Source organism: Megascapheus bottae, chromosome 13 (assembly GCF_031878675.1).
Source record: "Megascapheus bottae isolate mThoBot1 chromosome 13, mThoBot2.hap1, whole genome shotgun sequence".
NCBI lineage: Eukaryota > Metazoa > Chordata > Mammalia > Rodentia > Geomyidae > Megascapheus > Megascapheus bottae.
In genome coordinates, this window is record NC_143521.1 from 37,547,667 (window position 1) to 37,574,721 (window position 27,055).

Consider the following 27,055-nt stretch of genomic DNA (forward strand, 5'->3'; position numbering starts at 1 on the left):
TGCTTTGTTCTATAATGAGCTAAGTGTGAATATTGTAAGGAAAATCCCATGACTTGCTTGTTTAATGTTTACACTCGTCTAATGAAACAAATTGAAGTCGGATTATGTCTGTTGCACATTATGGCAGTTATTATCTACTTTAAATGCAGGTCTGAAAGAAATACAATTGATTTTTTTTCTGAGCTTCTTGGGGACGTCATAGATTATTGGTATGCTGGTTGAATTTTCAATTAGCTTTGTATGAGGGAGAGGAAGATAAGTGTCTGGGCTTTTTTCCCTTAATATATTATGCAAATAAACTGTAATATTTCATTCTAATTAGGGACTACAATGACTTTAAACTTTGGTGACTTGTTATCCAATTTTTATAAAGCATGTCAGGTTTTTTTTTCTTTTTTTATTTATTTTTTATTGTAATTAATAAAAGGGTTACATGATATTTGCCAGATAAAAGGTGTATTATTCACATATATTGATACCCTTTCACATGTCTTGGTCCCCATTATCCTCCCCTCCACCCCCCCCCGTCTTGGTTCCCCCCCTTCCCTATCCAATTTCAAATAACCAAATACAAATAAATCCAATATATCAGATAACAAAGTGAGATACTGTAACAATATGAGATAACCAAGGGAGCATGTCAGGTTTTTAAAGTAGATAATAATTTTGAGGAACATTTTTATTTTTGAAAAAAGGGAGAAATAATAGAAAGCATCCTTTAATATACTATTAGCTACCTTATTTATCAGAGCATACGCTCCAGTCTGTATCAGAATTTCATATATAACCAGACATGCTTCTCTGTGAGCTACCAGCTCACAACATCTTCTGCGTATCTCCTCTGTGTGAGCATTGCACCCAGTGTTAGGAACTTCATGTTGATCTAACTTCAGTCCTACACAAGGCAAGTGTTTTGTTACCACTGCAGAAGCAGAGCAGGTGGCCCAGAGAACACACGGGCAAGGATGAGCAAGTCTGGGAAAAGAGGGAAGAACTTCATAGAAGATGTGACATTTGAACTAGACCCTGCAAATGGGAAATGGGTTCCAATTTCTTCTTTAAATTGCAAAAGCACAATCCCAGGTTATTGAGTGGACATGGAGGTTTGTAGTTTTAGACCAACTCAACACCCCCCCCCCAAAAAAAAAAAAATGGTGAGACTCTATCTCAAAAAGCAAGTTGAAGTCAGGCACCAGAACCTCTTTTTTTTTTTTTTTTTGCCAGTCCTGGGCTTGGGCTCAGGGCCTGAGCACTGTCCCTGGATTTTCTCAAGGCTAGGGCTCTACCACTTGAGCCATAGCACCACTTCTGGCTTTTTGCTACGTATGTGGTACCAAGGAATCGAACCTAGGTCTTCGTGCATGCTAGGCAAGCACTCTACCACTAGGCCAAACTCCTAGCCCCCAGAGCCTCATTCTTATAATCCTAGCTAATCAGGAAGCTGAGATCCGAGGATTGTGGTTCAAATCCAACCCAGGGAAGAAAGTTTGTGAGATTCTTATCTCCACTCTGCCACCAAAAAGCCAGAAGTGGTGCTGTGGCTCAAGCAGTAGAATGCTACCCTTGAGCAAAAATACTTCAGGGACAGTGCACAGGCCCTGTATCCAAGCCCCAGGACTGCCCCCCCCCCCCAAAAAAGGTAGAATGGTCTGAGGCAGAGGTAGAGAAGATGGAGGTCTGAGACTAATCTCAAGCAAGAAGCACAAGTGCCTGTCTGAAAAGTAAAGGCAAAAAGAGCTAGGGGCATCACTTAAGTGGTAGAGCTCTGACCACAGGGCCTAAGTTCAAACCTCAGTAATCCTAAAAAGTGAAAAAACAAATAAATTGAAAAGATACTGCATGCTGATTAGAAACTAGAAAAAAGCTGTGAGCGTGTTAAATTAATTGTTAGTGTGAATGTATATGTCAAAAATTATGTTGTTGAAAAGATAGCAAGAGCAATCCCTGAAATCACTCTTAGGTTTGATAATTTGCTAGAAGTCACAGCAGTGAATGCAGTTACTCCCATGCTGATGGTTTCCCATTGAGAAAAGAGACTAATTAAAATTAGTCACAGGAAGAAATGCACAGGACAGAGCCAGGCAGGCCCCAACACGGACGCTGCAGTTAAACTCTTCCTGTGGAACTATAGTTTTGCTGTGTGACCATAAGTGCAGATTTTGTCAGTCATGAAAGCTCATCTGACACTTCATGTCTTATTGGGCCTCCATTCTCTAGGGGCTCCATCACAAAGGCAGGGTTGAGTGGGCTTAGTATGTGGCACCTGCAGGGGTAGAGTTGATACTGCAGGACCCAAGGCCCCAACAAGCAGCAATACTTTTGTCAGCCACAATAGTGAAGTCTTAGAAACTTCCTCCCAGAGAATCACTAGGTTTATGGAGGAATTAGTCACAAATGACTTACAGAAAATACTGTCATATAGTTGATTTAATCATTTTCTGTTGCAGGAAGCCACTCCACCACAGAATGCTAATATGCCAATGGTACCCAGTACCTCTTGTATATAGGTTATGGAAAATATTGTTCTGAAATGCTTAACTTCAAAATTACATTTTTAAGTAAATAATTGTTTGAAATCTATTTTGTAAAGATATAAAGTGCCAGAGATTTTCTGGAGTACAGATTAAACTATTTGCACTAACACACATGACATGCATGATTTAGTAAAATAACAACTCTCCCTAAAAAAAGAAAGAAAGAAAGAAAAATTTCCTCCCAGAAACCCCACAAGTGCCAGACCTTTCTTTGACTGGGGTTCAATTCTTCACCCTAAACAAGTACAATGGACTGTACTATAAACGTATACAGTGATGGGAAGAAGTACTAAGTGATTATCCAAACACACAGTCCCTTAAGTATAGGGGAAAGTCTGTGATGCTGTGAAGTATACTACCAATTGTGAGGAGTTTCTGCCGAATTCATGATTGGACTGAGATCTAAAGGACACAAGATCAGCCAGGCAGGCACTCAGGAGAAGGTTAGTGCAGAGGCTCTGAGGTGGAAATCATGGGCTGTGGTCTGGATACTAGAAGAAGGTGGGACTGGGGCAGAGAGAAAGATGAGGGAATGTGATTGCTGCAGTGGCTGGTGAGAAAAGCAGAGACAGACTCTAGGAGGCCTCGGAGACCCTGACAACTATTGTGGACTTCATTCCTAGTGCAGTGGGGAGGTGGTTATGGGGTTTAAAAGATACGATTATTCACACTTGTGATCTGGGTGGGGTTTTTTAAAGCTATTTTTCAAGTAAGATCTTGTGGTTTTGTCCTGGGCTGGCCTGTGGACCTTGGGCTTTCCAGCGTCACCATATCAAACCCCTATGATGTTCTTTTAAAGGGACATGTGTGTGGCAGTCATTAGAAACAAGAAAAGAAGCAGGAGAGTTGTCCAAAAACCACTGTAAGCAGATGAGGAACAGTGGTGGCATGGGCTTGGGGGTTGGGGCTGTGCAGCTGATGGTGAAAGAATAGAAGGAGCCTTGGCAGGACTTATCAGGTGTGACTTCCTGCCAGCCGACCCTCAGCTGTCACTGCACTGTCACCCTGTGAACATCCAGCAGCCCCGTTTGAATTGTTATTTCTAGCCTACTCTAGTCAGAAAACCAGATAAATGAGCTCATTAGAATTAGGTATATAGGGTAAGAGGAGTGTTACCTCCCAGAGGTGATGGGTGCAGTTCAGTGAAAGTGGTTCAACACAGGAGTCACTGCTGTAGACTCAGATAGCTCCATGAATTCAGTCCTGCACTCCCTGAAAAGATGGCTTGTTAACTGGAAAAATCTAATCTACAGCTGTCAGTGCAGAGCCTGGCATTTAGTGTGTACATTAAATAATAAACGATGAGCTAATGTTTGATCCTGTTTTAAAACACAATCAAGAATTTCCCATCCACAGGGCTATAAACAAATCTACCTAGTTACAGACTACCTTGATTCTTCATGACTTATTTTCTGTTCCTTTGTTGTTGTTTTTAAAGTGGGGAGGGGGATATTAGATATATCATAAAATCCGTAGCCAGTGCCCTCTCCCTGCTTCACATTGTTAACAGGTTGTTCAAATAGTTTATTCTCCCCAGAAACAATTAGAGAAAGTACATTAAGGACATACAATATAATCAGTAAGAGAGCCTGGGTTTTCTTTTCAAATTCCTATCTTGGCCAGTGACTAGCAAGGACTGTTACTTAAAATGCTGTCATGTAGCCAAACGGATACTTAGTTTCTGCATGTATGGGGGAAGGGACTGGCAGCTATAGATGATCAAGTTAGAATAACAAAGTGATTCTGGGGGTTTTGTTGTTGTTGTTTGTTTGTTTTTTGATTTTTTAATACTACTCCTGGGACTTGAACTCAGGGCCTGGGCACTGTTCCTGAGTTTGTTTTTTTTTGGGGGGGGGTTGTTTCCCACTCAAGACTAGGTAGCACTCAACCATATGAGCAACACCTCCAGTTATGGTTTTTAGTGGTTAATTGGAGATAAGAGTCTCCAGACTTTCCTATCAGGGCTGGCTTTGAACCACAATCCTCAGATCTAAGCCTTAAGAGAAGCAAGAACAGTAAAGGGGTGTGCAGATGAGGCGCTGGTAAGTGCTTTGTGTGAACTGGCAGCTTATCTGTAAAGTACCTTCCAGCTCACTTCACAATTCCCCGCTGTAAAATCCAGTTACCCTGACTCACCTGACTGCAGTTGGCCTTCTGCTTTGTCCTGGTTTGTACAGGCTTTCTGGCTGTGGATTGCAGCACCCACCCCACAGTGGGGTTAGAATCAACTTTTTAAGTCCTGAGAATACAAAAAGGGGAAAGCTCATCACAGTAAGCAGCTTTGTAAGGGGACAAATCCCTAATTCCACCCCCACTCCACTTGCTCCAGGCCTGCCCCTCACAGCTGGAAGCATCTGCCGGGAGCAGCTGAGCATCTGGCGGGAGCACCTGGCAGGCTGGAGCCGCGGGGGCGAGCCGCCGCACTGCAGCCAATGGGCAGCGGGCAGCGAGGGCGGGGCGGGACGCAGCAGCCAATGGGCAGCAGGCAGCCAGAGCCGGGTGGGCCCAGCACTGGGAGGCGGGAGGCGCAGACGCGGCTGCTAGCTTGAACTTGAGACGCGAGGACCACGCGCTGCAGGTTTGTGCCATTGCAACTCGTTTGCGTGATTGCTTCCTGCTGGCTGCACCCGAGGCCACGTCTTAGCGCAGGGAACAGCATCTTCATCCAGTCCGGGTAGACGGAAAAACAAAGGTGAGGAAGTTGGAGACCGGTGGCGCGCCTTTGTCTGCAGGTGCATTCAGAGTTTGGAGCTAGATAGACACGGGAGACTCTTGGGACAAAGGCTGCAGTCTCCTGTGCCGGCCATCCCTGGCAAGTGGGTGGTTGGAAGGGCTAAGGAGGGGTCTTTCTGCCTCATGGGAGAAATAATGAGCGTTGTGCATAATGAGGGAGAGAGGCGTTCCTTGATTTCGCTATGTGGTGGGCTGTTCATGTTTCTCTTACAGCCCATGTTGGGTGCTTGAGTCTATGAATGCATCAAGCTCCAATGTTCCCCCAGGTTTTCTCACTTATCTCTTCTTTTCAAATTGGGAATTTACCAAAAAAAAAAAATCTCGGTGTGTTTCTTAATCCAGTATTTGAATTAAAAGCAATATCCTTTGTGTGGAAAGGCAACATTTCCAAATAATTTTAGTTGGATGATTTAGAACATTGGTGTGACTTTTGTGTTAGAAAACGCAAATTCCCAAAATGTAGGAAAGCCGCCAACTTATCACATGCCACTCTTGGCACTGGAAAAAGTACTGTTTTGGAAAAGAAAAACATGCCTTAGATATTGCTTACAACACTTGATTCCGTTCTCAAGGAATCTGTGCCTTTCCTCACTATTATCTACTTCTCTGTACTAATATTGTACCCAGTCATGTCTATTGATCCCCTAATTAATGCGTAGCTGTGAATCAACCTTACTGCTTTGGGTTTGAGAAGGCGGGAGGCCCTAGCAATCCCATTTGTCTTTTTCCTCTCCTTTTTATAACTACAGCTGCAGCCTGGCTTTGATCAGGTCATGAATGGAGAATTCTCCCTGCTCCCTTTTGGGTTTTCTTAGGCCATTGAGCACTGCCCCTCCTCCCACCTTACTCTGCCCCAAAAGCAGTTTGCAAGTGTTTTCTCCAAAGTTCAGACTTCGCTACTACTAGTTATTTGCCTTCAGAAAGGAATGATTAAATGTCCTGAGACCTTTCCCAAGAGGAAAGAATGTATTGTTGGGAAAACTATTCCTAAACCTCAACTTAGAAATTATACCTTTAATTTTACAAAAGGTGCCTTTGGCTGTGTTCTTCAAAATGCATCTGAGTTAAATGTTCATTGGGGGAAAGACCTCCCAAAGGAGCAGCCAGTGTCATAGAAGGTGTCGTGGTTCTTGGCCCACTGGAAGAACTCCATTTCTGTAACAACGGGCACACAAGCTAGCTTTTTGAGCTTTTCAGCAGCAGGGATCACATATTTAACAGGTTATCTGTTACTGTGTGGTATGGCTGGTATGGGGGGTAGAGATGGAATAGGACTAGTATAAGACTCATCTAAGGTACTCCAACCCTTATTGTACCTGGGACCCAAGAAAGGTAGGCAAGGACATGTTGCTACTGGCAGCTACCTTGGAGACCCAGAGGAACCCAGAGCTGTAGGTGTGAAGAGCTCATGTCATCTCTACTCTAATTGGGGTGGGGGGATCAGACAATGGTTCATTCTGCACTGGAGTCAGCCTTGTACTTGCTTACTTTTTTTTATTGTCGGGTTACAGTTACATTCGTCAGATAGTAGGTGCATTACTTCTCACACATTGATACCCCTTCTCATGTTTTTGTCCCCATTTCCCTCTCCCCACCCCCTCCCAAACATCTTATTTTCCCCTTCCCTTTCCTATTTCAGATAAATAAGCATAATTGCTTACTTTTTTTAACTGTATTTTTTTTAAATCTTTCTTGTTCTTGGGGATTGAACCGAGCTACATCCCAGCCCTATTTCTCTGTCTGTCTGTCTGTCTCTGTCTCTGTCTCTCTCTCCTTCTCTCCCTCCCTCTCTCTCCCTCTCCCTCCTTTCCTCCTCCCCATCTCTTTCCCTCTTCCTCTCCCTTCCCCCTCTCTTTTGGTGGGAGGGGGTGTCATGGATGGAACTTGAACTTAGGGACTGGCCACTGACCCTGAGCTTTTCTACTCAAGTCTAGCACTCTGCCACTTCATGCCACAGCTGTGCTTCCGGTTTTCTGGTGGTTAATTGGAGATAAGCTTCTCACAGACTTTCCTGCCTAGGCTGGCTTTGAACCATGATTCTCTGGTCTCAGCCTGCCAAGTAGCTAGAATTACAGGTGTGAGCCACCAGCGCCTGGCTCCTCGCATACTTTCATGGTAGATACATCTCAGGAGACTAAGCTGCAAGGAAAAGCCAGAGCTGAGTTTTAAAGGGTTATGAGAATCATAATCTGTTAGAAAAACTATCAGCCAGGCCACCTCTTGCTTTTACCTCAATAGCGTTCATTTACGTAACCAACCTCTTAAGGATATAGATTTTATTTCATGCCACAGACCGAGCAAAGCTTTACATCTGTCTGCTATATCTTGAGTGTTGAGAGATGCCTGGTTCACAGGCTCAGGGACCTGAGTACAGCTGGAAAGCCTACTTCCTTGTGGATCTGACAGAATGGATTGCTGACACTTAACTTTATTGGGGGTGGGGGGGGGTCATGAGGATTAAATTCAGCCTAGGCACTGTCCCTGAGCTCTTCAGCTCAAGGCTACTGCCCTACCCTTGAACCAAGCCCCACTTCCCATTTTCTAGAAGTTAATTAGAGATAAAGAGTCTCAGGTTCTTTTGTGCCTGCAGCTGGCTTTGAACCTTGATCCTCATATCTCAGCCTCTTGAGTAGCTAGGATTATGGGCATGAGCCACCATGCCTGGCTTGACATTTAACTTCTTATCCTTCTGGATTTTCATACTTTTTACAGATATCTAAAATCATATACTAAATAATAGTGTAACTTGTACTTTTTTTAAGTGCCTACGTTAGACACAAAATGAAATTTTTGAGAGGCTCTTAGACCTTCAGATTCTTCAGGCCCCAGCCTGGCATAAAATGCTCTCCATAAGTAATTATTCTATAGGCACATGGATGTGGATTAAAATATTTCATTGTCTAGACCATCTTAATAATCTATAGGCTAATCTACTGTTCAGCAAATATTGTACAACTGTGTGTTAGATGCCTAGATGTCATAGATTCTAGAACCAAGAGATAACTCATCAAAAAACAGTTCAGAAAGTGAGATGGTATAGATCATGTTGACTTCTCTGAAGAAAACAACATGGAGAGTACCTGCCTGAGGAAGGACCAGCAGGAGACATCCCATTCTGAGCTTGGCTTGATGGCTGAGAAGTCATTTGTGTGGGGACATGTAAGATGATCCAGAGAAGTGGATCACTGTGTACTTCATGAGAGGGAAGAGGCCTCTATGACTGGAGCCAGGAACAAGAGGACTCATGGGCTAGGATGGGGAAAAAGCAGATGGGGACAAGATCAGACTCTTGGACTGTAGTTCAAGGTCTAGGTTTTATTTTGATTGGTTACCACAAAAGAACACCCACATATCAAATTTATTTCACTCTAAAAAGTATCTTTGAGGGGACAGGAGTTTGGTAGAGTGTTTGCCCACCATGCATGAAGACCAAAGTTCGATTCCTTGGTACCACATACATAGAAAGAAGCAAGAAGTGGTGCTGTGGCTCAAGTGGTAGAGCTCTAGCCTTGAGAAAGTCCAAGGACAATGCTCAGGCCCTGAGCTCAAGCCAGAACTGGCAAAAAAAAAAAAAATCTTTGAGTAAGCTGATAAGCAGCATGGACATTTGAACATTGGGAGCAGAAATGTAAGTAGGGGGACCACTCCGCCTGTGCTAGTCCTGGTAGAAGGTGTGAAGGGAGGCAGGCTGGACTTAGTGACTGTAGAAATTGCAGGAAGGGGAGTGATTCACTTTTTATTTCTCTTGGAAATACATGTTAAGAGAAATAATGACTGTTCAAGGACAAAGTTATTAAGCAAAGCATGGACTCCTTTTAAATTTATGTTGTGTCAAGACCTTGACTTAATTTTGTTTTATTCTGCAGCATGAATGATCAGACATGCCTAGTAGTCTTGTGCTTTGAGCCAACTTTTCCAAAACTTTTTTACCCTTGAGTGCTCTGATGGTCATTTTCTACTTGTTATCAGATCTCTGAGCATTTTTCTTCGTTCTAGCATAAAACATAAGATTGAAATAAGAAAAAGACAGGTTTAAGATTTAATCTATATGAAATTATTCTACCTCTGCTGCCAACTTTATACGAAGCCATTTATAAGGACATTTGCAGCTACTTATTTTGCATACAGCATTCTCTGTAGTTCTAACAACTGATAGTCTATCTTAAAATTTTTCTATGAACATTTCAACTTATAGGGTTAACTTCCATACCAACTTGGCAGGGAAGCTAGATAAGTCATTTCTTTTTTTCTCATTGGCAATACTGGGATTTGAAATCAAGACTTCACACTTGCTAGGCAGGTGTTCTGCCTCTCAGCCATACTACTGGTCCTGTGTCTGGATCATAATTCACCTACTTAATACTTTGCATCAAAACTGGGATGAAAGATATATACCCCTACACCCAAGTTAGAACGCCCATTGACATGGAATCTCATGAGTGTTTCTGCCCGGGCTGATCCGGAACCTCAGTCTTCCCATTATCTGTTTCCCATAGAGCTGGGTTGAGAGGTGTACCCCATCTTCACACCCAACTACTGGTGGAGAAGACATTCACCCAAATACCTGGGCTAGCCTGGCCATGAACTGTGAACCTCCTGATCTCAGCCTCCTAAGACATTAGGATTACAAGTGTGAGTCACTGATGCCTAGCTTGTTTCTTCTCTTTATTGATCCTGTAGCTGATGGGGAGGCATTGCCTCATCATAACCAGAATACTGTACAGAACATTGCTAGCCTGAAAAAGATCAACATTTGCAGTTCAGTCTCTGCTGAATGCCTGTCATGTTCATGCCATCATTAAACTAAAAGATCACCAAGTTGAACCACAGTAAGTGGAGGGCCATCTGTACTTCGTTTCTGAAGGGATTTTTCTGTCCCTTACTTTTGGCTATAGAATTAAGAACTTGAAAGCTTATGGCATCTTTGTCAGTGAACTTTGATTTTGAAAACAACTTCTGATTCTGCAAAACTAACTAAATAAATAAATTGGACATAAACTGTTCTGGTGACTGCAGTCAGTATTTTGAACAGATGGGAAGGGACAGGAGGGGCCAGGGCTGCCAGCCTTTCTGATCTGGAAGCCAGGACTGGTTACCCTACAACATGTAAGCTTGTCTTGGGATGAATAAATTATAAGGATTAAAATAATGATGATAGAAGGAAAGCAGCTGCCTTAGGCACAGTTGATGATCAGGCCAAGTTGGCCTGATTCTGTCATGTCAGAGCATGCATCTATTTGCCACACTACCTGCAAATGCTGCTTCCAAGGATTCTGGGGTGCTTTATTTCCATCCTCCCTCCCCAAACATTCTAAGAACAGAGCTGCTCAGTGGCCTTTAGAAATAAAACGGCTAGAGTCAGATCCACATGAATACTGTTCCACACATCGGGTGTTCATTTAAGATTTTAGTGGGAAAAGGATTGTTTGGGAGGGAGGGTTGTTGGTTTTCTTCATTGGGAAGAGGGCAAGCTTGTTTGTGATTTTGGTTTTTGGATTGAATCCATGTATGCTACATTTCCAACCTGATATCTTAGTGCTTTGGGGGGTTTTTTGTTGTCATTTGTTTGTTGTCGGTCTTGGATTTTGAACTCTGTTCTGGACGTTGTCCCCAAGCTCTTCAGCTCAAGGCTACTACCACCCTACCCCTTGAGCCGCAGCCTCACTTCCTGTTTTGTAGTGGTTAATTGAAAATAAGAGTCTCACATTCTTCAGTGCCCAAGCTGGGGATGGCTTTGAGCCGTGACCCTCAGATCTCAACCTCCTGTGTAGTAGTATTATAGCTAGGATTACAGGTGTGAGCCACTGCACCCGGCTAGTGTTTTGTTTTTAAGAAACTACACATTAGAAAGCTCTTCTTCCTGCATCTTGGTTGCTATAATTTTATGATTTCAAGGGGTCCCTTGGGTATCATACACAGGAAGCTCAGTTTCCAGTGGGTGGTGTTGAAGTGGTGGAACTTCCAGTGTGAGGAAATTAAGTCAAGGGGACAGCACCCTGGAAGTGGTTCTTGCTGGTCTCGAGGGAAGCCTCGTGAGAGCAGGTTTTTCTTTCTTTTTTATTTTATTCTACTGTTGGGGTGATGTATAGGGGGGTTACTTTTACATTCATCAGGTCATGGGTACATTACTTCTTGAACATTGTTACCCCTTCCCATGTTTTTCTCCCACTTTTGAGAGCAGGTTTTTCTAAATGAGCCTGGCACTGCTCCTAAATCTGTATGGCTTCTTTTCGTGCCAATTGCCCTTTCCTCCTTCCACACTCTCCTGCCATGATGTCACCTGCCATTTCTCAATGTAGTCAGAAGGCTCTCAATCAGATTCAAGCAAAGTGCTGCTGCCATATTTTTAGAGATCCAAATTATGAGGTAATGTATAAAGGACCCAGCCTCAGATACTTTGTTACAGTAACAGGAGCTAGAGGATTACATTGGCAGATTCATTTCTAACCAGTCCTAGAGTTTGTCAAGCATTTTTCCACCCCCTTCAACAGGGGGCCACACTTGGCTTATGCTTTATTACTACCATCTCAGACCATCTTGGATGTTTTTCTTTCTTTCTTCTTTCTTTTTTCTTTTCTTTCTTTTTTTTGGGGGGGTGGTCATGGGGCTTGAACTCAGCCGGGCGCTGTCCCTGAGCTCCTCAGCTCAAGGCTAGGCCCTACCCTTGAGCCAAGCCCCACTTCCCATTTTCTAGAGGTTAATTGGAGATAAGAGTCTCAGGTCCTTTTGTGCCGGCGTTGGTTTTGAACCTTGATCCTCAGATCTCAGCCTCCTGAGTAGCTAGGATTACAGGCATGAGCCACTGCTCCTGGCTCCATCTTGGATGTTTAATGATAAGAAAGGAAGGTAGAGAGGGAGGAAGTTTTGTGTTTCTATTTTGCACTAGGCTCTACATACTATGTACCCAATACTTATCCACATTGTATATTATGCTCTTGAACCAGATCATCTATATAATGGATAGTCTGATTCCATGAAGGCCAAACAGCAACAATTGCTTTATGGTCTTGGTGACAGCTACTCGTCTGTGTTTGTAACATACAAGCCACCGTAGCCTATGCCTCAGTGGATGGCTGTGACTGTGTTTCAAAGATAATTCACTCACAGAATGGACAGGTTTGACAGGTCATGGTTTTCCAACCTCTGATCTAAAAGACCTGAACAGAGCCTGCAATGACAATTGATATGCAGACTTCTCCTTTGGAACTCAGAAGGTTGAATCCCCTTTGGGCACCCTTGTGGTGCAGAAACCCAGTTCCTAGAGGACTTCCTGCAGACCAGACTGTGCAGTCCCACACTTGAGCCTCTTGAAGATTGTTTGTTTATTCTCACCACATCAAATATGAACAAATTCAGACAGGGACAGGAGTACAGACTCAAATAGTAAAAAGCGGGTGGAACAGTGGTAGCTTTGAGAGTTTCATTTTCTTATTTTTTTTAAATAATCACATTTGTTTGAAAAGAAAAAAAATGCTGGCTTCAGAGACTAGCTACTTGCAAAAATAATCATGCTAAACCAGCCACTGTTATTCCATGTCTGTAATCCTAGCTGTTCAAGAGGCTGAAGTCCAGAAGATCAAAGTGCAGACTAAGCCCAAGTAGAAAGTCCCATGGGACTCTGTCTCTAATATTACCAGGAAAAACAGGGTTGGATGCATAGCTCAAGTGGTATAGTACCAGCCAAGCAAGTGTTAAGGCCAAGTTCAAAATTTGGTAGCACCAAAAAAAAACAACTGTTTTACAAAGGAAGAATATATGTTCTTTCTTCCTTACCATATGCCTTCTGATGGGGTAAGAGCGGTGCCCTCTGGGCCTCCTTCTAAAGTCTTCTGGCAGCCTCAACTCTAGCACAGGTGGGGTTTGTTACAGTGAAGTGAAAAACAAAGATTAATTCCTCTTAGAGGAGCAGATACAAAGAAAATGATCACAGGAGTGTAGATATAAAGAAGATTATCTCAGGAGTCAGTATATCTTGATAGAAATCAATATACAAGCGAAATTTACACATTGATTGCTAAGAGCAAAGAAGCTGCTTTTTCATTTAGACAAATGTCCTGAAGAAAGGAATCCAGTTCAGGGTCCTGAGACAGGGTTGTCGTGTTGGCTGGAGATGATCCCGGTACACATTTGTTTTGCTTTCAAAAAGCATCGGAGATGAATAATCTTCCCAGAGCTCGCTTTCTGCCATTCTGATGAAATACATGTTTTATTAACATTGTTAGAGATGACATGAAAACTGAGTATGAGCTGAAGTCATTTCCAAAGTGCTGTGTGTGATAAACAGCAGTAGGAGAAAAAGAAATGGAGCCAGCTCACCACATTCTCAAGGGTTCTCGCCAACCTGATTGGGATGGGGGAGGAAACCTGTGTTCCGGCTCTTCTTCCTCAAATCTTTATGTCAGACTGTGCTGAATGATAAAGGCAGAAAGCACATGCATGCTAAACTTTTGATGGGGAGGCTGAAGAGGCAGCAGTTCATGTGTCAACCACGTAAAATTTACATACATGTGATACTCATTTACATCCTTCACATACCCCACTGGCTGTAGTTTCTGTCGGGTTCTAGAAAGCTGGGGGTGAGTTTGGGAGACTCCTGATCCTTTCCAGCTCCATCCTTCTTCAAAACTGCAGAAAATGATGAGTCTGAACACCTTCTTTCTAGACTCTTAGACAATAAGAACAAGTTAGGAGCACCCACCTCCAGCTCGGAGCACCGCTCCTAACTCCCCCACAGTACTGCACCTCACCAGAAGTCCTCACCTCCAGCCTTGGCCAGCAGGAATGTAGTCCTCTCAGCTCTCGAGCTGTGAGCATCACCTGTATGCCCATTGTACAGATGAAGACATCGCACAACAGAAACTGACCAAAAGCACACGGCTTGTGTCTGTCGCAAGGAGGAGGAAAGAAAGCAAAACATGAAGCCAAAGAGAGAGAATCCCTTAACTGTCAGCTCTAGGAGCTGGTGAGAGAATTTTGGTGACATCACCTTCTTGTTTTGTACTTTGTTGTCATGTGATAAATGATGATCAGTACCCAGATCTTTGAGGATAAAAGATAAGCATCCAGGGCCGGGAGTTTGGCCTAGTGGTAGAGTGCTTGCCTAGCATGCATGAAGACCCAGGTTCGATTCCTCCATACCACATACATAGAAAAAATCTGGAAGTGGTGCTGAAGCTCAAGTGGTAGAGCTCTAGCCTTGAGAAAGTCCAAGGGCAGTGCTCGGGCCCTGAGCTCAAGCCCAGGACTGCCAAAAAAAAAAAAAAAAAGATAAGCATCCAGACAACGTGCTTAGTGGTTCTGCAGAAGTAGAAGAGCAGAGCCCAGGACAGGCCTTGCCTGTGTGCTCAGTGTGAAGAACGTGGATGGCTGTGTCGCATAAAAAGTAGGTGGCCTTGCCAGGCAAAGGGACTCAGTGCTGTTCTCCTACAGAAACCTGTGATCGATTTTGTCATTCTTTCTTCTCCTCTTCCTCCTTCTTTCTTCCTCCTCTTCCTTTTACTCCTTTTTCCTTCTCCCTTTTCCTCTTCCTCCCTCCCCTCTTCTCTTTTCCCAACTGTCCCCCTCCTTCCCCTCCTTATTCTTTTCTTCTTCCTCCTCTTCCTTCTCATATTTTTGAATTTCCTGTTCATTCAGATGCCCAGTTAAACATGCCACGTAGTTATGTGCAGTTAAGGAAATCATCGCCAGCACCTCCCACATTCCTCTCCCAAAAAGCAGCCTCTGAGAGCAGGCTAGGCAGGCAACCTTGGGTTGTAGGGGCTCCAGGGGATCAACCTTGGGGTTTAAGTCTCCCTCCCACCTCATACAGAAAGGAGGCAGTAAGATTGCGATTGACTGGATTTAACCTCTCTGTTCCCACAAAGACTGGCCTTGTGTAGAGGCCCAGCTTTACTCTGTTGGTTTTTCCCAGCGTATTTTTAAGGTACTGGAGTAACTGCTGCTGTCTGTGACATTTCTGGATTTTTGAATGGTGTTTCAGTGAGCCTTGGAAATCTCTATTTATGGCTGGTTTTTACTTTGACACTTAATTTAAACAGTATCAACCAACCCCAAAGAACTAGCTGTATTCAGAGTTTGCGGGATCATTTTTTTTTTCTGAGTTCTGCCATCAGGAAGTATCATAGTAGCTATATGACAGTGTTATTTCCTTAAGTGAATTTCCACCAACAGGGCACAAATAATAGTTATAGACAAAAGAAACATCATATGCTGAGATCTTTAGAGTTAAGCTATTGGGGTTGTTTTTATCATACATTAGGCAAAGATATTTTATGAAGAGTAAGAAATTAAGGGAGTGAGGGTGTAAGCTTATGCATATAGTCCCAGCTTCTCTGGAGGTAGAGATAGGGGAAATCTCAGTTCAAGACCAGTCTAGGCAAAACAGTTAATGTGATTCCATCTCAACAAATAAACAGGACATGGTGGGGCACGCCTGTAATCTCACATTACAGGAGGTATAAGTAGGATGTTCTCAACTCAAGTTAGCCTTCAACAAAAACATAGAAGACCTTTTTTTTTTTAAAGATAAAGCAAAAAAGTAGGGTACCTCAGGGTTGGGTATGGCTCAAGTAGTAGAGCACCTGCCTATCAAGAGTAACTAACCCTAAGTTCAAACCCCAGTGGCATTTAAAAAAAAAAAAAAAAAAAAGATCCCAGCTCCTTAGGGGGCTGAGAGATCTGAGCATTGCAGTTCAAAGCCAGCCTGAGCAGACAAATATGAGAGTTTCTGATCTCCAGATAACCAGCAAATATCCAAAAGTGGAGATGTGGTTAAAATGATGGAGCACCAGTTATTGGGGGGAGAAGGGAACCTGTGAGGCCTAGTGTTCAAGTCTCTATACCGGCACACACACACACACACACACACACACACACACACACACACACACACAAAATTCTTTTAATAAAAGAATTTAAAGGTTTTTGGCATAAATTAAAAAGCTAGTGAAGAAATACTGCTTGCCGGTTCCTCTCCTCCAAGGCAGAAGCCTGGGACTCCTGGAGGATGGGGAGGGGAGGCTTGTGTGGCTTTGAGTGCTTTGCTGGTAATCTAGGTTTCCTCCAAAGATTGATTTTGCTGGATGCAGGAGGACTGAGCAGAGGCGATCCCAGCCATTGCCCCTTCTCCAGGTGACTGCCCCTTCACGGGAGGAAGTTCATCACCATTGCTACTCAGTCCAGTGTGGCTGAGATGTGAACCCCTGAGTGACATTGTGGTGACAGTGTGACATGCCTAGCAGTTCATCTCCTTTTTTATTCTTTTACCTTTTATTCTGTGCTGGTTCTGGGGCTCAAACTCAAAACCTCACATTCTTGCTTGGCTTTTTGCTCAAGACTAACACAGCTCCACTTTGGGCTTTTTGTTAGTGAATTGAAAATAAGAGTCTTACAGACTTTTCTGCCTGGGGACCTCAATTCTGCTTACTTGTGGGTTTTCACTTGAGACTGTCTTTTTCACTTCAGGTGGTATCTTGGGTGTGCTGGTTTCTTCCTCCCATGTAATGGCATGTCACAGGCACTGGCTGTGACATGGTGTGCAGCCCTGCCTTTCTGGGCCACCCCTACATGGATCACCCCTGACCAGCAGGACCCTGCTGGCCTCCGGGGCCCTGGCTTCCGGGTGCAGGAGAGGGGCTCCCAAGAATTTTACACTTCTTCCTTTCCTTCTCCTATCTATCCTGGGCTCCCTACCTCTTCAGTCAAGGGTTATCTGTGAATAATGCATGTCTATCTTTCTTGGTGGGGGAGGGGCTGCCTTTGAGTCCCTCCAATTGTCTGTGACAAGGGGACCTCATGAGGGTCCCCCAGGCAGCTCTGGGGATGAAACGTAAAAATGTGCTGTTCTGCCCACACCTGTCTACCTTCCTCTCCTATCTGTCCCTGCCCTGCAAGCTTCTACCTTCTGTCCCCTGCCCCATCTCAGCCCTTGACCTTCTGCCCTGCTCCCTCCCCATGTGTCCTGATGCACCTGCTGCCAGTAGAGAGGCTGACAAGCAGGTAAGGCTCTGCCCCACTCCTGTCCCTGTTTGGGGAGCAAGTGAAGCCCCCAGCCAGAGTTTACTGTGAGCAAGTGGTTGTCTGTGCTGCACTGGGATATTTTAAGCCTGCTTACCTCCCCCAGCTGATATGTTGCCACTGTAAATTCAGCTGGCATCTCTTGGCTTCATCGTAATGTGGCTCAAAATACACCCTTCTAGGTTGAGAAGGTTCGGCTAAAATAAGCAATGGCAGGCTATTAATTGCTGCAAAGTTAGTCGGGACTGGTGCTGAGGAGCTGCTCTTTCTTATTCACTGGGTGCCGTGTGAATGCTAACTGTTGTTTCTGCTCTGTTCCCTCATGCCTGCCTGGATTCAGAGAGAGGTAATGCCCCGCGCCGCCCTCCATGTCTGCAGCTCACGCTTTCTCCATGCCAGCACCATTGCCAGCCAGCCTGGCCTTTCACAGGCACAGCTGATTCTGTTCCACCATAGATCACCCTCATTTCCACCAAAGCCCCTAATCCTCTGCTTGTGGGACCCTGTTTGGGGAAGGTGATGGGCCAAGGAGTGAGCATGGGAGGGAGCACACAGGGTAGACGTGTTCTTGCAGGCCTGCATGCTGAGGGAGACTCTGTCTGAGCAGTTCTAGCATGCGTTCTCCAGTGGTTTTCTCAGTAGGATTGGCATTAGGCCACTGGCCTGGTACCTAGAGCACTTCTCCTTTGCCATTGCAAGGGGACTGTGACAATGGAAGGGATGCAGACCTCATCCTGTTGTTGGTGTCACCCCCTGCTTGACTGTGGGCAGCTGCAAACTGTGCCACTAGCTCTGTCACTTCATAAAACCATCAGTTTGATGGAGGAAGGGCACTGGGGAGTTTTCTCCTTCAAGGACTGATTGTCAGGGAGGTGTCTCTGTGGTGGCTTCCATGTCAGGCAAACCCTGTCCAGCGTGGAGCTAGAGAGTGAGAAGTGTCTGCTGGTGTTACTGCGTAGTTTCCTAGGCCTTGCTGTGGAGAGACCGCCCCCAGTGGGCTGCCATTTTCCCTGGCTCTCATCACCCGGTGATGAGAAGGGAAGAGACACAGTGTTAGCTGCACTGTCTTCTGGGGATCTGCCCCTGTGCACTGGGAACAAGTCTGCCTATTTCTGGCTTCCACCAGAGATAAGCTGGGAGGAATGGGTGATTTTGTAACTCCTAATACCATTCAGAATGAGTGTAGATATTTATCTAAATATCCTTCATGGATCAGGAGGTAGTATTTCAAAGTAGCTTCTCTTTTACTTCTTTTCCCTCATTTAATAATGTTAAGTTCCACTTACCAATGGCCAGACTCCACACATTCCCTTGCAAAAAAAAACAAACAAAAAAAACCCTGTATTTGACTTGAGCAAATATGAATTATGTGAAAGATGTTATCAAACTGTGGAGACTTGGTAAGGAATATCAATAGCAGAGGTGAAGAGAATTTGAGTCTAATAGGAAAGATGGAAGGGAAGAGTGGCTGCCAGCTACAAGGGCCATTGTGTAGCTGATGAGGTCAGCTTGATCTGAGCCTCTCCAGAAAGAACTTCCTCCAACAAGCAGAAGTTCCACAGAAAGGAGTTTGTTTCTCGTTCAGGAAAAACGTAGTAAGGCACAGTGGCTAATGCTTGTAATCCCATCTAGGAAACAGTGATTAAAAAGGTAGTGATTAAAGCCAGCCCAGAGCAGGCAGAGAGAGAGAGGCGGGGGAGGGGAGAGAATATGTGAGTTAGCAAGCTCCTCCCACCCTCATCTCAAAGAGCAAGTCAAATATGGTATAACACATCCACCTCCCAGCTTTGTAGGAGGTGGAGGTAGGAGATCATAGTCCAAGACTGGCCCAGACCAAAGAAACATAAAGATTGTGGCTCAAGTGGGGCACTGAGCTTAAATCTCATTACTGAGGGTGAGGGTGATGGGGGCGAGAGGCCAAGATGGAAAAGAAGGAGACAAGAACCTTTCTAACAGGACACACTGATTTGTTAGAGATAAAGGATTTCCATCCCTGAGCTGCTCCAGGATCCACTTGTTGGGACTGCTATGGAAGGGACTAGAAGTCAGCCAACCAAGGGGTGCCCGAAACACTTCTTCAACTCCTGTCGAGGAACAATAGACATAAGGAAATTCCATTTGCCCTAAGAGAGTTGCGGGAGAGAAATTTAAGAAAAGGGTGAATTGTTCTATCTTGGCCATTTTTATTTTTACTAGAACGCCATTTGAATAAAGAATTGTTTATTCACTCACACCGTAAAGATGGCGTAGGCCCCCATGGGCCACTGGAGTGCTGTAGAACTGAGAATAATGAAAGCAGCCTTCCGTCTTCTTTTTTTTCCCCCCTTTCCTTTGCCATTAAGAAATTTGAGGCTGTCAAAGATGTCTTAGTGCTGACATTTTTCTGCAGCAGAATTGGAGGCTGAGCCTCTGGGGGAATAATTACCGGGGAAAGCAGCAGCAGGACAAGAACAAAAAGCATTGCAAGCACAAGGCTCTGTAATCAAAGGTAAAAGGGGCGTGATTGCCCTGACTGGCTTAAAGAAGCTTCAGTAACCAAACTCCAGCTCCTGGCTGCTGGCTATCAGGGACTGGGGCTGGGAAAATGGTTCCTGCAGTGTGTGGTGAGCTGGAGCAAGGGACAAAAATGGTTGCTGTTGCTAAGTGTCATCTGTGACAAAAGTCTAGACATTGAAGACAAAGGTGTAGAAGAAGCTATGGGAAAACAAGGATCCTGTTCTAGCTATGGCTTGGTGATGGTTTGGGCCAGGATGTGCTCAGTAGATGAGGTGATGGGTTCCTTCAGGATGCCTTGCTGTGCGAGCTACCAGAGAATCCCGTCTCTCTGACACTGGGCTCTGTGGAAGGCCAAGCTGCCTTCAGCAGCTCTAAAGAGATAAGGTGTATGGCGGCCTCTGGCAGGGCTCTGTGTACCTCAGCTGTTTCAGGGAGGCTGGACAGAAGACACGGAGCAAGAGAGGGGAAGGCCGGTGGAGCCTCCACTCAGCCATGGGGACTGGTGGACTTGTGCCACTTGTGCCTCGTACTTGCCAGGGAACAAAAAAGAATCTGAGACTCTTTGAGAAAGGCCTGGGGCTGCGGAGCATCTCCTTAGGGAATGTGTGGTTCCAGAGGATTTCCCTTCAGGCATCCATCACTTCTCCTAGCTGAAAGAACATGAAGATTAATACCCATAATTCTCCAAAATAATGCCTGAAGGCTACAGCAGGAAGAACAAAGGACACAGAGCTGATGGCTGAACGGAGTGATCCCTGAGGCCTGCTTCAACCTTCCAGCTGTAACCCCAGAGCCTGCGGCCCTCAGGGGAACATGTTTCAGAGCTCTCGAAACTTCCATTTACCAGTGGCCGAGCCTGAGGATTCAGAAATGAAGCCTGTCACCCCTCATTTAAGGATGAGGTTAATGTCCAAGGTTGTGCAGGCTGACTGTCCCTGTCCAAGATGCTTCTACGCACAGTAGTTCAAAGCCTTAGGTTTTTTTTCTTCCGATTTTGGAATATTTGCATGTACAGATGACATATCTTGGGGATAGGACCCAAGTCTAAATGTGAAAATTCTTTCTGCTTCAGCTACACCTGGTTCACATTACCTGAAGAGAATTTTGACAATATTTGAATAAGTTTGTACAAGTAGAAACATTTCGTGCTGTGGAATTTTCTACTCGTGGCATTTGTCGGTGCTCCACAAGTGTTGGATTTTGCTTTGGAGGATTAAGGATGGGCTTCCATAGGCTAAGAAAACCTGAAATAAGACGTGACACTGGATTACCTGAGTCCTGTGTCCTAAGACGGACACAGCTGAGCCCTGCTGTGCTGATGTTGAATTTACATGCCAGCACTCTGGGCAGTGGTCACCACAACAAGCACACATGGTGCCCTATCTTTTCTGGAGCAAAGGGAGAGCTCAGCTAGGGATAGGCTAGAATTGTGGTGGGACAACTGTCCAAGTCCTGACAAATGGATTTGGACTTTATGTAGGTAACCCTCGGGAGCCCTGGAGAGATTCAGCCTCAAAAAATGACAGTAGACATGTAAAGAAAGCCTTGTGTGGGGCCAGGAGCATGGCCTTGCGGTAGAGAGCTTGCCTACTGTGCATGAAGCCTGGGTTCGATTCCTCAGTACCACATACACAGAAAAAAGGCGGAAGTGGTGCTGTGGTCCAAGAGGTAGACACTCATCTTGAGAAAGCTCAAGGACAGCGCCCAGTCCCTGAGCTCAAACCCAGGACTGGCAAAAAAAAAAAAAAAAAAAAAAAAAACCTTGTGTGAGATATTGTCACTTTTGTGATCCACTGGGGTCTTGAGGGCAGCCAGCGGGAGAGGGAGGAAACTATAGACTTTCCATGAGCATGGAAAATGTTGAGTTGCTGTTTTGGTTTTTTTTGCTGGTCCTAGAGCTTGAAGTCTGGTCCTAGGTGCTATCCCCCAGTTCCTTTTTTACTCTATCCCTGGAGCCAATACTCCACTTCCAGCTTGTTCAACTGTGGTGAACTGGAGATAAGGGTCTCATTGACTTCCCTAGGGCTCACAACGATTACAGGTGGGAGCCACCAGCACTTGGGTGAGTTGCTGCTTTTTAATTGAGTGTGAGATCTTGATTGTGGGTAAGACTAGGATAGGGAACAAGACTATCTATACCTTCTCCCACCCTCCAAAGGCAAGGGCCTTCCAAAATCTCCATCTCCTCACCCAGACCCATCGCTCCAAGCACCACCATGAGACGGGGTGAGGCACAAGTGGACAGGCCCAGACTTCAGGATGGAACTGGGCTTACCTGTTCTACCTGGCCTACACCAGGTACTAGGGGTGAATAAAGGTACACACCTCCTTCGTGTAGCTTTGAGAACTTGCAGGGAAACAAACTAGATGCTCTGGTGTATGCCCAGTGTCCTGGGGATACAATGTATCCAGGGAACCTGGAACCACAGAGAAGGATACCCTCCAGCTTCATTGGGCAGCAGTGACAGCAGGGTGAAGATGGTGGGAGCAAAGGCAGGGGATGAGAATCTGTTAGAAGAAACAGGCAAAGATCTGTAGTTGTGTTGATACAACAATGTCTCCTGCGCACATCAATCATTATGACCCTGAAGTGGGTGGGGAAAGCTGGGCTTTTGTTCTTCATAAACGCTTCATCACTGTGCAGCTGTGAGAAATGTATCAAAGGGTTCTCCTGGAGCCAGGTCATTCTTAGTGGATACCCTTCCATCGTACAGCACAAGCTAATCCAACATTGGCCGCTTGTGTGCCCTGGGGTCTAAGCCAAGCAGTGCAGGACTGGAGCAAGGAAGCATTTAGTAGAATCAGAGGCTGCTGGTAGAATTGCAGCCCCCCAGGGACTCTCCCTCCCTTTGCCCATCAACTTTCTCAAACAGCCAGGGCCTGGCCCGTTCCCTGCACACATGATCATCGCCAGGACCCATTGTGCTTCTCATCTGCCATGTCTGTTGCTGTCACTCATGTAGTTCATAACCTCCCCAAGTCACGTCTGTTACGATGCTGGATGGAAAGGTTCTGCACCATTCAGTACTTGTTCAGGAGACTGTAGTTATGTAGAAATGAATTCCTGACATCCATAAACCTTGCCTATAGCTCTGGAAATTTTGTTTTCCAAATAAATCATCACCTATGCCGTTTACCACTGCCACGCTGCTGCTAGCTCAGTTAATGGTCATAACGTTAGTAAGAGGTTTCTTTGTCTAATGTCCTGATGAATTTCATTTGCACAGGGACTTTGCTTATGTAGCAAGAGACAAAGATACCAGAATTTTGAAATGTCATGTGTTTCGATGTGACACACCAGCCAAAGCCATCGCTACGAGTCTTCACGAGATCTGTTCCAAGGTAAGGCGAGTCCAGGACCGTGGTCCACTGGGCCCTTTCATCTCATTGCTTGAGCAGGAAGAGAAGCCACCCTGCACATTGCTTTTGGAAGTACGCACAGCTCTTGTGCAGCCCAGGAACCTTTCAATACCACTAGACATTGGTAACCAGGCCCCAGCAAATGCCAGAGTCCTTGATGAGGAACCTATAACATCATAGCATGTGACCTGCACACATCCTCTATATACTTAACTCAGCTCAAGATTACTCCATAATGCTTAATGCAAATACTGGACAGATAAGTTATTATTAGGCTGTATTGTTTAGGGAATAAAGAGAAACATCCGTCCATTCCTCATGTAGACCTAACTTCACACTGCATGTCAGCAATAGTGTGGCTTTTTTTTTAGACAGTACTTGGGTTTGAGTCGGCATCACACTTACTAGATAGGTACTCACTGTCCAGAGCACAGAGCTGGAAGGCCAGGTTCTGCAGAGCTTGGGAGTGACTTTGGGGTTTGTTTTCCCAACAAGAGGACTCAAACTTGGTATCTGATGCTTTTGCTCATTGGCAGACACTCTACCACCTAAGCCATGCCTCCAACCTCAGGAGTTATGATGGCATGGGAAGCTTGGGTGAGGCTTTGAGAATAAGTGATATAGCAGCTGACATCACAAAACCTGCCAACTCCTACATATATTCCTTTAATCCTCAGAACTGTTGTGACATAAATACTATTGTCACTCATATGCAGTTGAAAAAATGAAGATCAGATGACCTGCCCAAGGTCTCATAGCTCATAAGTAGCAGAGACGGGATTTGAACCCATACACTCTGGTCTATGTGCCCTGACTAGAGTATGTAAACATCAGCATATAACAATACAAGAAAGTCTATTACTCTGTATCCCACTGACCATTGGAAATCCACATCAGGCAAGAGGATACCTATGGGGTGGTTTTCAGTAAAGGCAGGAGTCGGGTGAATGGAAGAAATAAATTCAAACAGTGAAGGTAATGTCGTCCAGAGACAAAATAATCACACCTAGGCAAATGATTTGAGCTAATGTAAGCCAGTATAAAAATCAACTCAGACTCTAGCTGGCCTAACCAGACACATGAAAGCCTATAACCACCTGTGCTGGGTTTTTCATGTCTAGATTATGGCGGAAAGGAAGAATGCCAAAGCCCTGGCCTGCAGTTCCCTACAGGAGCGGACCAATGTGAACCTCGATGTCCCTCTGCAAGGTAGGTCAGCTGTGTTTCCTCCATCATGGCGCTGTCCCTCCTGGAAAGACTTTGCAGTCCTGAGTGGTTCTCTATTATTACGGGTTTCTCTAAAAAGACGTGAACTGAGCATGACAACTGGATCCCACAAGGGCTCAGAGTTGGTTTGTTGCAAAGGGCTGGCTGGTTTTGTTGCTGTTGGGCAAAATTACAGATAGTTGTTAGTGTTGTTGTATAACTCATAGGCAGCCTGGGTAAGGACATGGGTTTAGTTTTATGGTTTTTAGTCGGGCTGGGAGTGGGGATCTCTAGTTACTTTTCCTGTACCTCTGTGCTTTGTGATTGGACTCTGAGCATCAGCACACCTAACAGGCAAGTCATGGAAAGCTGCTTCTTGGCGCTCATCAGAGTGACAGGAGCAGCTTTAACATAACCAGACATGAGGTGAAAGCTGACAAGGATCTTGGCTGTTTTTACAAAGCATCCTGAAGCAGGCCATTGTTCCTGGGTGGTGCCGGGGGCAGCAACCACTGAGCTGCACATCCCTCTTGTTCCCTGTAGTAGATTTCCCAACACCAAAGACTGAGCTGGTCCAGAAGTTCCACGTGCAGTACTTGGGCATGTTACCTGTGGACAGACCAGTGGGTAAGTAAAACTTTCGTCTTTGTACTCTGTAAGCGCTTGGTTGAGATGCAGCAGCACTTTGGTCCTGCAAGCACATCCAAGAGAAAGGAAAACACCTTTCCACCCAAAACCTTGTTCACAGAAATTCATACTTGCTTTAAAAAAAAAAGAAGAAACCATTTAAATGTCCATCAGCTGACAGATGGGAAAATCCGGTGTGCTACTTACAGGTAATAGAATTGTTATTTGGTCATAAAATGCAATGAAGTACTGAAGCACTGCATAACACCGGTGAACCTTGAAAGCACTGAGCTAAGGGAACGATCACAGACAGCCACAGAGAATGCATATCCCTTACATGCATGCTTTTAGAACAGACAAATCTCTAAGAGAAAGCAAGTAGCCAGAAGCTGGATGCAAGCCGGCACAGTGGCTCACACCTGTAATCCTAATTACTCAGGAGGCTGAGATCTGAGGATCAAGGTTCAAAGCCAGCCTCACAAAAGGATCTGAGACTCTTATCTCCAATTAATCTCTAGAAAACAGGAAATGGGGCTTGGCTCAAGGGTAGGGCAGTAACCGTGAGCTGAAGAGCTCAGGGGCTTGGCTCAAGGGTAGGGCAGTAACCGTGAGCTGAAGAGCTCAGAGACAGTACCCAGGCTAAGTTCAAGCCCCATGACACACACACACACACACACACACACACACACACACACACACACACACACACACACACACACACACACAGAAGCTGAATGTGGTTCCTAAAAGATACAAGGTTTCCTCATGGGAGTGTTCACTAACTCAAGGACTCTTTGATCGCCCTGTCCGCTGACAGGCATGGACACCCTGAACAGTGCCATAGAAAATCTCATGACCTCATCTAACAAGGAGGATTGGCCATCGGTGAACATGAACGTGGCCGATGCCACTGTGACCGTTACTGGTGAGAAGGTAAGCGGGCTGGTGGGTCATGCTGGCCTGTCAGGGCCACAGGAAACTTTTGGATATCATGGTCTTCCATGAAACAGGAAGTGTACCAAGGCTTGAACTATTCAGAATTGTGCTTACTTGGATTAAAGTGACCTTTGTTCATCTAAGACCCTTTCTCTTAGTCTTAAATGACTACAGTGGGCTACTTGCCTGCCAGTCTTGCCCTCACACCTGGTGGCATGTTTAGTAAGTCAGGATGTTCACATCTGAAGGTTGGTAGTCTGAACATGTTGACCGATTCAGACATTTGGTTATTGCAAAGGGTGCTGTCTTTTGCAATCCTAAAAATGAATTCTGGACAGTTCCTCATACTGCCTCCTGTGGGTGGCAGTTGGTAGAATGAGGGGTGGGGAAAGATTTGACAAAATTTGTCACTTTAGTAAATTTGTTTTGGTTTTCCATGGTGTTAATAGAACAGCCAGGAACAGATGAAAGAGAGACAGGCAATTCCTCTCTTCTGGTACCCTTGGGGGCTCACTTGGGCGGATAGCTTTTTGCCCACTGGGTGCTCTACTGGGGAACATGTAAGAAGCCTGGATGACATCACTTCTCCCCAAGTGACCTCGTAGACTCGGGGTACAGTGGCTAGAGAACCAGATCCACACCAGCTCGTGTGGCAGCAGTGTGGCTCACTGCAAGCTCAGCCACCAGACAGAGCCCCCGGTGCCAGGATGGGCTCTCTAGGAAGACACAGTCCTTTCCTGATGACATCTGGATGTATTTCCTAGTACTGGGTACTCTGTGCTGGGCATGTGGAAGTTCTGGTGACCATTGCCTGGCTTCCCCTGCCTGGTTCCAGGCTGGTAACGGACGTGTCTTTCAGGATGAGGAGGACGTGATGGTGGAGTGCCGGGTGCGGTTCCTGTCCTTCATGGGTGTTGGGAAGGACGTCCATACATTTGCCTTCATCATGGACACTGGGAACCAGTGCTTTGAGTGCCACGTGTTCTGGTGCGAGCCCAATGCCGCTAATGTGTCGGAGGCTGTGCAGGCCGCCTGCATGGTGAGTGAACCGCAGCACTGAAGTGCAACAGGGCCTTCCAGAGGAAGGGAAAAGATGGTGGTATTGAAAGTACTGTGGGATTTGACGGCACTCTCTTTCCTGTGGGAGA

The 27,055-nt window shown here is 45.3% G+C and overlaps 1 protein-coding gene across 15 annotated transcripts in view; it reads left to right on the forward strand.

The window, feature by feature from the left end:
- Apbb2 (amyloid beta precursor protein binding family B member 2) overlaps positions 1–27,055 on the forward strand; it is a 268,672-nt gene that overhangs the window by 233,868 nt on the left and 7,749 nt on the right. For 10 of the 15 annotated variants that reach the window (XM_090343669.1, XM_090343667.1, XM_090343668.1 and 7 more), the window contains 5 exons: positions 23,006–23,120; positions 24,260–24,347; positions 24,888–24,971; positions 25,789–25,904; positions 26,767–26,946. In XM_090343669.1, coding sequence (XP_090199795.1) covers positions 23,006–23,120; positions 24,260–24,347; positions 24,888–24,971; positions 25,789–25,904; positions 26,767–26,946 — 583 coding nt within the window. Of the gene's footprint in view, positions 1–5,096; positions 5,227–17,556; positions 17,629–23,005; positions 23,121–23,900; positions 24,114–24,259; positions 24,348–24,887; positions 24,972–25,788; positions 25,905–26,766; positions 26,947–27,055 lie in introns of those variants that run through there. The other 5 variants (XM_090343674.1, XM_090343677.1, XM_090343678.1 and 2 more) reach the window with 4 other exon arrangements.